Source organism: Trachypithecus francoisi, unplaced genomic scaffold (genome assembly GCF_009764315.1).
Source record: "Trachypithecus francoisi isolate TF-2019V2 unplaced genomic scaffold, Tfra_2.0 Contig01440, whole genome shotgun sequence".
NCBI lineage: Eukaryota > Metazoa > Chordata > Mammalia > Primates > Cercopithecidae > Trachypithecus > Trachypithecus francoisi.
Window position 1 is genome coordinate 27,704,933 of NW_022681431.1, and position 12,156 is coordinate 27,717,088.

At 36.1% G+C, this 12,156-nt stretch overlaps 1 protein-coding gene across 3 annotated transcripts in view; it reads left to right on the top strand.

Annotated features, from left to right (window-relative positions):
- Positions 1–651: 651 nt before the first annotated feature.
- Positions 652–12,156, top strand: part of LOC117095185 (disintegrin and metalloproteinase domain-containing protein 18) — a 166,940-nt gene continuing 155,435 nt past the window's right edge. For 2 of the 3 annotated variants that reach the window (XM_033231933.1, XM_033231922.1), the window contains exons 1-2: positions 652–924; positions 1,515–1,591. In XM_033231933.1, the coding sequence (XP_033087824.1) occupies positions 870–924; positions 1,515–1,591 (132 nt within the window). In that variant the 5' untranslated portion in view covers positions 652–869. The remainder of the gene's footprint in view (positions 925–1,514; positions 1,592–12,156) is intronic. The other variant, XM_033231944.1, reaches the window with a different exon arrangement.

A 12,156-nucleotide genomic window follows, 5' to 3' on the forward strand; every position in this document is an offset into this window, starting at 1 on the left:
GGTCACCATGTAGTGTAAGAGATCATTAAAATTTATTCTTTCAGTCTGACTCATACTTTGTACCTTTAGATCAACATTTTCCCTTTCTCCATCCCTCATCCCACTTTCCCTAGCCTCTGGTAATCACCTTTCTATAAGATAGACCTCATTAGATTTCACACACAAATGAGATCATACAGTATTTATCTTTCTGTGCCTGGCATATTTCCCTTAGCATAACGTTCTCTGATTCCATCCCTGTTGTAAATGAATTTCCTTTGTTAAGGCTGTGTACTATTCCATTGTGTATATGTACCACATTTTCTTTATTCACTCATTCCTCATCGACACTTAGGTTGATTCCATGTCTTGGTATTATGAATAATGGTGAAATTGTACCAGCATTAAAAAGTTCAATTTTCTTGATTTTTCCGTATTTGCAAAGATATTTAAGTCAGCAGTAGCATGTAGAAAATTGCTAGTAATAATAGCTAATAATAATAGCTGTTATTTCTCTTTTCCTCTTTCTCTTCCACCTTAGTAAATAAAACCTGCCATAAAACCGTGATATGGAGAAACAAAATTACCAAGAATCTCACTAAAAAGGAAAATCTGGCGTATTTACTCCAATGTAACTACTGAGGGCTTTAAACAACTTAAACTTCTCTGCAACAAATTTTGCGCAACCTATGCTTCCATCTGGCATTTCCTCTCCCTGCCCTGTGAAAGTGGCCCAGCCCCCAGAGCTTGTCAGGCCTCACCCCCAGGGTCCTGGGGCAGCACAGGGTCCTCCCTGGCCCAGGGGCCCGGTGGCCAAGAACCTGCCCGCGAGCTCAGCGCTGCTCAACGGTCTCTGTCCTTGGCTGTGCCTCCTGCGCTCTGGTTGAGCCATGTTCTTTCTCCTTGCCTTCCTCACTGAGCTTGGAAGGCTGCAAGCCCACGTAGGTAAGTCCACCGGAGCCTCCCCTTTCTTCTTCGGCTTTAGAGCGGGCCTGGGCTCTTCCTGGGAGCAGTTTCTTGTGATTCTGGGACCCTCCGCCGCTCCCTTTTGGCATCTCAAGCAGGTGCTTCCGGTGTGTCAGGGACACCTTTCCATGCCAGGCCAGGGGAAGCAAGGTCCTTAGCGGAGGAGCTGTTAGCGCTCTGCATCAGCGCCCATGGTCTCAGTGGCCCACACGCAGTGCGCCTTCCGGGATCTTCCCACTCGGTGAAGGATGGAGGTAGTGGAGTACTAATGCCTTCAGCGAACGCCTCAGATCCTGAGGAAGCAAGCCTCACAGCGATTCTAAAAGGCAGCTAGAGGGGCCTGTAGAACAGCAACGTCTACTTTTTTTTTCTTTTTTTGTACCTTAGCAATTTTCAATGTGCTGTTAATTATGTAGTGAAATTTGTGGACTAGAGAGTGTGAGCACATGTAAAAACGTTTACTTAAAATTTTAGGCGCCACCATGTAGTCAGGGATAAGAACCCATGCTTGACTGAAACGATTGTGGATGCAAAACAAAGACGAAAACAAACACATTTCCTTACTTCAGGTTCTGAAGGAATATTTCTGCATGTCACAGTTCCACGGAAGATTGTGTCAAATGACAGTGAAGTTTCAGAGAGGAAGGTAAATGATGAGGAATATTTATTCTATATTTAAAGTTTTATGGCAATTTTTATTTACCCTTATATTAAGTCAGATCATACGGAATTGTATTCATTGCTAAATCATATTTTGCCTGTGTTGTTTTGTCTCCTGCCATGTTTTGATCCTCTTCTCCCCCATTTCTACTGCTTATTTCCCTGTCTTTTCTCTTCATCTCTTCCTAACACACTACTTGTTCACAATTTCCAAGAAATGTTCAGCAATCAAACTGGTAGGAAAAAGAAACCAATATAAAATATGCATGACCATGGTTTAGCCAACAAACTAACAAATTTTTTATTGTCCACTAAATGATGTAGAAATTGGTCATAAGCAAAATTTAGACATGGAAAATTTGATCCACAAGCATCAGTCTTAATAGCATGTAACCTACAAAGACATTTGTAAAAAGTGAAGAAAAAATAAGAATGTCACATTTGCCCTGTTATGATGAAAAATATTACAATAAGTAAAAATTAACTGGAAAAAGAAGTTGGAAAATTACTAACCTGCTAGATTAAAAAGTGATTAAACTGAAGGCCTTCAGTCTTGTATATTTGCTTGATTAAAATGCCTAGTTAATGACATAGTTAAAATGTTCTATTTTACAAACTGGAAGTTACATGGAAGTTACAATATAGAGGTTTATATTTCTATGCAGTCAAAAGGTACACAATATATGTCAACTCTGAAAATGTTTCAGGTTGAAAGAGTGATTTTAAAATTATGAGTAAGGAAAAGATTAATTCATTAATTCTATTTTGGCACACAATATTGGGACTTACCATGGCTATGTTCTACTAGTGAACAATTGTAATAAATAAAATATATGTCAAATTGTGTTTAGGAATCACAATAAAATGAATACTTTCCTTTAGAGAGGTTGGAAAGGATTTTCATTTATAAATCTTATTTATCACATTATCCTCCTGAAGTGGAATTATTTATTATATATATTCATTTTAAAAGACAGAGGATTAAAAAATATTAATGGCATCAAATCTGTGTCAGCATGTAGAGTCTAATCTTTAATTTGTAACTCCAATTCCACTACAGTAAGCTGCTTTCTGTTGAAAAGTTACTTGCATAAGTTATTTTCTGCCAACACAATGGCTCATGACTGTAATCCCATCCCAACCCTTTGGGATCCCAAGGTGGGAGGATTGCTTGAGCCCAGGAGTTTGAGGCCAGCTTGGGCAAGTTGGTGAGACCCGATCTCTACAAAAATAACCTAACTGGGTGTGGTAGTGTGTGCCGGTAGTCCGAGGTGTTCCGGAGGCTGAGGCAGGAGTATCCCTTGAGCCCAGGGTTTGGAGGCTGCAGTCAGCTATGATTGTGTCACTGTACTCCAGCCTGGATGACAGAGGGAGACTTCATCTCTTAAAAACAAAAAACAAACAAAAACCCCCAACTATCTATCTATCTATCTATCTATCTGTCTGTCTGTCTGTCTGTCTGTCTGTCTATCTATCTATCTATCTATCTATCTATCTATCTATCTTTCTGGGTTTTTCCCCCCTGATTTACTACTATTACACGTTGTCATTGTATAATCACTGTAAACTTCAAATTTCTTACTACTTGTCAAGAAGCATATAGCAACTACGCAGGGCTTGATGAAATACTTTTACTATGAGAGACATGCAGTATTCAGTCCTTGTCTACACTTTTGGTATTATTTATATGGAATTCTTGAAGTTATATTTTATTGTATATGGTATTCTCTTCATGTTTTAAAAACTTTATTGAGTTATAATTGATATAAAAATTGCACATATCTAGTGTAGACATTTTGATGAGTTTGAATATATGCATATACCCATGATATCATGACCACAATCGATGTACTAAACATATCCATCACTTCCAAAAATGTCCTTGCATACTTTAATTTTGTATTTTGTGCTAAGAATGCTGAAGATGAGAAAGATCCTCTTAACATATTTTCAAGTGCACAATGATGTATCGTTAACTATAGGTACTATGTTATACAGCATATCTCTAGAACTTATTCATCTTTCATTACTGGAAGTTTGTATTCATTGAGCAACAATTCCCCACTGCTCTCTTTCCCCAGACCCGTGGCAACCACTATTCTATTTTCTGCTTTTATGATTTTGACTATTTTATTTATTTATTTGAGGTGGAGTTTCTCTCTGTTGCCCAGGCTGGAGTGCAGTGGTGTGATCTTGGCTCACTGAAACCTCCACCTCCCAGGTCCAAGCAGTTCTTGTGTTTCAGCCTCCTGAGTAGCTGGGATTACAGGTGCGTGCCACCACACCTGGATACTTTTGTATTTTTTTAGTAGAGATGGAGTTTCACCATGTTGGCCAAGCTGGTCTTGAACTCCTGAACTCAAGTGTTCTGCCAGACTCAGCCTCCCCAAGTGCCGGCATTACAGGCGTTAGCCACCACACCCACCTATTTTAGCTATTTTAGATTCCTCATATAAGTAAGTGGAATCATATAGTGTTTGTCATTCTGTGACCGTCTTAGTGTTCCAATATGTTTATATGCCACATTTTCTTTATGAGTTAATGTCATTGAACTTTTGGGTTGCTTCCAAACCATGAATATTGTGAATAATATTGGAATTAACATGGGGCTGCAGATATCTCTTCAAGGTCATGGCTTTAATTTTTTTTTGGATATGTAGCCAGATGTTACATTGCTGGATCACATGGTAGTTCTATTTTTAATTTTTTGTGGAACCTCCATACTGGTTTTCATAATGGCTACACCATTCTCCATTCCCGCCAATAGTGTACAAGAATTCCAACTTCTCCACATCTTTGCCAGTGCTTGTTATCTTTTGCTTTTGTTTGTGGGTATGGGTTTGTTTGTTTTTTTAATAAAACCCATTATAATAGCTGTGAGGTGATATCTCATTGTGGTTTTGATCCTGCATTTTTCTGATGATTAATGATATTGAGTACTGTTCCTTATACCTGATGGTCATTTGTATGTTTTCTTTGGACAGACGTCTATTCAGGTCCTTTGCCCATTGTTTAATCAGGTTATTTGTTTTGTTTTGTTTTTGGCTGTTGAGTTGTAGAAGGTCCTTTTGACATTTTGGATATTAATTCTTTGTCATATAGATCGTTTGAAAATATATTCTTCTATTCCATAAAACAATGGCTTAAATTTTAGGATATTACAGGAACTATGAAGAAAGTTTCAAACCTTCTGTTTTATCTAAGTATACATATGGAAGCCGTAGTACCCATTGTTGGTTCAACACTGGGAAACAACTCTCCAGTTGGGGAGAGCTGACCTCGGTTAGGATGTGTTTGTTTCCTGCTATCAATGCCTTCTTACCAAAGACCATTGTGAACACACTAGCAATTGAACAAATGAGAATTATTACACATTGCAGTGAGGGAGAATGCACACCGTGGGGAGCCATGGAACATCTCTTTAGGAGGTTGTTAAAGCACTTGTAAGACATTGGCATGTTTTGGGAATTTGGGGGAAGTTTTAGGACTTGTGCCTTCGATCTGGTTTAGATATGGTCCGGAAGTAGGCATAATACTATGATTGTGTATCTTAGTAAGTCTTATCTAGGGCACAGGAAGACCAGAAGATTCCTAAATCTGTCATTAGTTAAGAAGCAGCAGTCATTCACACTAGCCCAGTAAGGGTATATTCAATCTTTCTTTCTTTCTTTTTTTTTTTTTTTGACTTGGAAGGGCTTGCATTTTGTTGGTGTTCACACACGATTATGAAGCAGTGTTGGTTTTGTCTTGATACACAATTGTCTCACAGTGGTCCTGTGTTACATTGATGTCCTTTTAAAGTGATTATATTCAACAGAAGAATTCCAAGGCTAGCTGATAGTACCAAGCCAACTCTTTAATGTTACTGGCTGCTCTCCCCTTTCTTATTCTTTATGTAATTAATTTATGTTATGCACATTATGTCTTACTCAGACTATAGCCAGAAGCAAGCATTGGAATCATAAATGTCTGCACAAGACAAATATATATATATTTTGTAGTGAATTAAGTTGTCATGGTAAGGTTGAGAAGAACTATCTATGCAGAATATCTATTCCAAATGACTGTTGTTATAGATATTAATATAAATAGAAAATATAAGAATATATGTAACTGTATATTATGTATAAATTATGTATGATTGTGTATATTATGTATATCAAGATGTATGTATATATTCCTTGACATGCACATTTTACACACACAAACATGTCAATGATTATGTACACACATGAAGAATATATAAATATATACACCAACATGTGTGTATGAATGTATATATTTTTATTATTAATGTTTTTATTAATAATAAATAGTTTTTAATTACAAATTTTGTAACGTATGTTTAAAAATTTTACACTTTCATTTTAAGTACTCCTTGAGTCATATTCTATACTTTTTTATTCATTTTTCAATATTTTAAAATGAATACTGTCATTTCTTTTTGGCTCAAGTATTTTGGGAAGAGGACATTTTGCCTTTAATTTCCAAAATAAATTTTTCTAGGTTTTCTTTTTTATACTAAAATAACATTTTACATTGATAAATAACACATATATCTCAATGAATTTTCACAAAGTAGACACACCTCCAAAATTAGCACTCGATTCAGAAATAGAACATAAGGAGCAAGTCACAAACTCTCTCCTGATTCCTTCTAGTTATTTTCCTGCTTATTTTGACTTCTAAGGTCCTCGCTTATTATTGTTCAAAATTGAAAGTTACAGGCATATCTTGGAGATATTGCAGGTTTGGTTCTGACTTACACTTGGTTCTAGACTAATGTAAGTCACACAAACTTTTTGGTATCCCAGTGCATACCAAAGTTCTGTTTACACTATACTATAGTTTATTAAGTGTGCAATAGTGCTATGGCTAAAAATAACAATGTATAAACCCTAATTTAAAATACTTTATTACTAAAAAATGATAACTATCATCTCAATTTTCAGTGAGTTGTAATCATTTGCTGACAGATGCCCTTGCCTGATGTTGATGGCTGCTGACTGATCAGGGTGGTGCTTGAAGGTTGGGGTGGCTGTGGCAATTTCTTAAAATAAGACAATGATGAAGTTTGCTGCGTCAGTTCTTCCTTTCATGAAAGATTTCTCTGTAGTATGCAATGATGTTTGATAGCATTTTACCCACAGTAGAACTTATTTTAAAATTGGACTCAATCTTCTCCAGTCCTGCCACTGCTTTATCAACTAAGTGTATGTAATATTCTGAACTTTTTTTTTTTTTTTTTTGTAATTTTAACAGTATTCACAGCATCTTTACCAGGAGTAGATTCCATCTCAGGAAACCAACTTATTTGCTCATCCATGAGAAGTAACTCCTCATCCATTCAAGTTTTATTATGAGATTGCAAAAATTCAGTCATATCTTCAGGCTCCACTCCTAATTCTAGTTCCCTTGCCATGTCTACCACATCTGTAGTTATTTTCTCCACTGAAGTCTTGAATCCCTCAAAGTCATTCATGAGGGCTGTAATTAACTTTTTCTGAGTTCCTGTTAGTGTTGATATCTTAACCTCTTCCCATGAATCGTGAATGGTCTAAATGACATGTAGAATGGTGAATTCTTTCCATACTGTTTTCAATAGACTTTGCCCAGATCCAGTAGAGGAATCACTATTTGTGGCAGCTATATCCTTACAAAATGTATTTCTTAAGTAATAAGACTTTAAAGTCAAAATATCTCCTTGACTAGGCTGCAGAATGGATGTTGTGTCTGCAGGCAGGAAAACAGCATTAATTTCCTTGCACATCTCCATTAGAACTCTTGGGTGACCAGGTACATTGTCAATGAGCAGTAATATTTTAAAAGGAATCTTTTTTTCTGAGCAGTAGGTCTCAACAGTCAACTTCAAATATTTAGTAAACCATGTTATAAATAGTTATATTTTCATCCAGACTTTGTTGTTACATTTCTCATCACAGGCATAGTAGATTTAGCGTAATTCTTAAGGGCCCTAGCATTATCAGAATGGTCACTGAGTATTGGCTTCAGTTTAAAGTCACTAGCTGTGTAATAAGCATTAACAAGAGTCAGCCTGTCTTTTAAAGCAAGACATTAACATTGGGTTGAATGATAGTTCTGTTTTTACTTTTTTTGATGTTTGACCCAGCAATCTCACTAATGGGTATCTACTCAAAGGAATATAGATCATATAAAAAAGACACTTGCACTTGTGTATATATTGCAGCACTATTCACCATAACAAAGTCATGGAACCAATCTAAATGTCCACCAAAAGTTCACTGGATAAAGAAAATGTGGTATATATACACCATGGAATATTATGCAGCCATAAAAAGAATGAAATCGTGTCTGTTGTAGCAACATGGAGGAACTGGAGGCCATTATCCTATGTGGAATAACCCAGAAGTGAAAAATAAAATATTGCGTGTTCTTACTTATAAGTAGGAGCTAAATAAGTGATACAGTTGGACATAAAACGATGAAGAAAATAGACTCTGGGGACTCCAAAATGGGGTATGGGGACAGAATGCCTACTGGATACAGTGTCCAATATTTGAGTGATGGGTACGCTAGAAGCCTAACTCCCAGCATCATGCATTTAATTCCCATGTAACAATCAAGCATGTGTACCCCTGAATCTAAAATAACAATTTAAAAAATCCTATGCATGGATTTCCCCTCTCTAGCTATGAAAGTCTCTAGCTGAGTCCTAGATGGCATATTCTAGTAGAAGGCTGTTTTATCTACATTGAAAATCTGTTGTTTAGTGGAGCAGTCTTCATCAATTATTTTAGCTAGATCTTACAGATCACTTATTTCAGCTTCTACATCAGGACTTGCTGCATCATCTTGCATTTTTGTTTTGGAGATTATCTTCTTAAGTCTCACGAACCAACCTCTGTTAGCTTCACCCTCTTCTTCTTCACTTTCTTATCATTCTCAGTCTTCGTAGAAATGAAGAAAGTTAGGACTTTTTTCCAGATTAAGCTTTGGCTTAAGGGAATGTTATGGTTGGTCTGATTGTCTATCCAGACTGAGGAAACCTCCATATCAGCAATAGCTTGTTTGCTTTTATGTTATGGGGCCACTGATTTTTATTCTTGCATAATGTTGCTAAAATGTCCATACTACCCAAAGCAATAGGCAGATTCAGTGCAATCCCTACCAAAATTCCAATGGCACTCTTCACAGAAATAGAAAATACAATGCTAAATTTTGTATGGAACCATGAAATAACCTCGAGTAGCCAAAGCAATACTGAGGAAAAAAGTTAGAGGCCTCATACTTCCTGATTTAAAATTGTATTTAAAAAACGTAATATTCAAAACAGCATGGTACTGTCATAAAAAAAAAAAACTCCAGACATGTAGACCAATAGAACAGAACAGAGAGCCCAGAAATGAATCCAAACATATACGGTCAACAGATTTTCAACGAGTTCACCAAAAGGACACAATGGAGAAGGATAGTCTTTCCTTTCTGTCAGGTTTTGCTTCTTATATTTTGCAGTTCTTTGGGGCGTACCCATTTAGGATTATTACATCTTGCTGGATTGATACCCTTTATCATTATATAATGCCCTTCTCATTCTCTGATAAATATCTTTGCATTATCTGATACTAATATAACAATTTCTACTTTTCTTTGATTTATGTTTGCATAAGTTTCCTTCAATATTATTGCTTTCAGCCAGCCTAGGCAATTGTCTTTGATGTGAAATTATTTTTAACAGAATATAGCTTTGTCAATTTTTAAATCCACTCAGTCTATAATTTCCCCTGTTCATACCATTTATATTTAATGTAACTATTGGTGTTACATCTACCAACTAATTTTTTGTTTTGCTTTTAATTTTTATTTTCTTTTTTCATGCTTTTGTATAAATTGCCAGAATCATATAGTTTTTTATTGTGGTGGTGATTCAAGAATATATACTTGTAGAGCTCTTTTAGTGGTTACTCTAGATATTACATTACATGTACATAACTTTTTAAAGCCTACTGTCATCATTTCACCAGGTTACGCAAAGTATTTAAACCTCAATGTGTTTCTAAATGTATGTTGAGGAAATGTTTAGGGCAATTGTAAATGGGCTAAAGTAAAGGAACACAAAGAAATAAGTGTTATAATTTTTGCTTCAATCTTCAAATTAATTTGGAAAACTCAATATGAAAAGGGAAACTTTTGTAATTACCCATACTTTCCCCTGTGTGTTTTTCTTCATTCTGGGTGTTTCAATCCTTCCTCTTTTATTTTTACCTCTTTGTTTAGAGAAATTTATTTAGTCATTCTCTTAGGATAGGTTTGTATGAGACAAATGTTCTTAGTTTCCTGATCTGAGAATGTCTTGATTATCTCTTCATTTTTGAAGGATATTTTTTAAACTGAATTTTCATAGAATTCTAGATGTATGGGTCTTTTTTCTCATCATACTTATGTTATGACATTTCCTTTGATTTTCATGTTTTCTTATGAGAAATTTGCTGTCATTTGAATTTTTTTTCCCTAATGTGTAAGTTGTCATTTCTCTCATTACTTTCAAGATTTTAAAAATTTCTTTTAGTTTTCAGAAATGAGCTATGATGCATTTTGGTGTGAGGTTTTTTTTTTTTTTTTTTTTTTGTAGTTTCAATAGTTTCTAGCTTCTTAAATGAATAAGTTTATGATTTTATCAAATTTGGTAAATTTTCATCCACTATTTCTTGTGAGTACCTTTTCCACTCTAGCCTCCATCTGTATTTGGGATACTAATGACACAACCGATATAATTTTTGTTACAGTACCCTAGGTCCCTGAAGCTGTGTACATTTGCCTCTCTACATTTTTTGTAAGTTTCCTCAGTTTTCGGATTAGGTAATTTCTATTTTTCTGTCTCCCATTTCAATATTTTCTCCCCTAACCCCATTCTGTGGTTGAGCCTTTCCACTTAGATTTTTATTTTGGTAGCTTTGCTTTCATGTGTTATTCATTATACGTCACTGGAGTCCTCAATAGGTGAAGCACAGGGCTGACTTTCACTGCCATGGAGGGTGGTGCTTCATCACTACAAGGAGGCACTGCAATCTCAGCTCTGCACTGGACCCTGTTGACACTGTGCCTGTTGGTAGTTCCAGGTTGCTATCTTCTCCAAACCATTTACAATGCATGGAAGTGAAAAGGAAACCAGTGAACTAACTTTTTATTTTTTGTTTTGTTTTTTAAAAATATTTATTTATTTGTTTGTTTGTTTGTTTATTTTGAGACAGAGATTCACACTGACTGGATTCACTCCAGGAGATTCACTCTGGAGATTCACTCCAGGCTGGAGTACAGTGGCATGATCTCGGTTCACTGCAACCTCTGCCTCAGAGGTTTCAAGCGATTCTCCTGCCTCAGCCTCCCAAGTAGCTGGGATTACAGGTGCATGCCACCACACCCGGCTAATTTTTTTGTATTTTTATTGGAGATGGGGTTTCACCATGTTGGCCAGGCTGGTTTCAAACTCCTGACCTCAAGTGATCCACCCACCTCCGCCTCCCAAAGTGCTGGGATTACAGGCATGAGCCACCGGGCCCAGCCTGAACTAGTCATCACTCAAGTCTTTATGTCACTGGTTAGTCTGCCTTCTTGTTTCCATTTCTCCAAAATTTTTTATTTTTATTTTTCAATTATAATCCAGGATTTCTTAGCTTTAAGAGGGAAGAATTTGGAAGAATAAGGCTATTCCATTTTGGCTGGAACTTGGCTGGAATCTGATCTTATTCATTTTTAATTTCAAAAATTTATAAAATAAACTTTGTTTTTAGAACAGTATTAACTTCAGAGAAAAGATGAGAAGAAAGTACAGAATCTTTCAATTTACCACGGTCCTTATGGATGCACAGCCTCGCTGACTATCAGGTCTCACATGTTTGTTTCAATTAATGAATCTATATTTACACATCATCACTCAAATTTTCATAGTGTACCTTAGGGTTCTCTCCTAGTGCTGTGTGCCATGTGGGTTTGAAGAAATGTGTAATTACAAATGCCCACTAATAGTATCATACAGAATAGGTTCAGTGTTCTAAAATTCCTTTGTGCTCTACCTAATCATCCCTCCCCACCAACCAAATCCTTGACATTTACTTATTCTTTTACAGTCTCTATAGTTTTGCCTTTTCCAGAGTGTGTTATAATTGGAATCTTGAAGTATGTAGCCTTTTCAGATGGCTTTTCTTTCCACTTAGTATGTGTTTAAGATTCCTTTATATCTTTTAATGGTTTGATAGCTCATTTCTTTCTATAATCGAATAATAATCTATTGTCTGGCTGTACCAAAGTTTATTTAGCCATTTACCTACTGAAGAATGTGTTGGCTGCTTCTAAGATTTGGCAGCTATGAATTAAGCCGCCATAAGTATTTCTACATGGGTACTTGTATGGACATAAGTTTTCAGCTCTTTTCAGTAAATACCAAGGAACACAATTGCTGGATTATATGGTAAGAGTATGTGTAGTATTGTAAGCAACTGCCAGCTTATCCTCCAAAGTTGATCTATTATTTTGCATTTCTACCAACGAGGAATAAGAGTTCCTGTGGCTCCT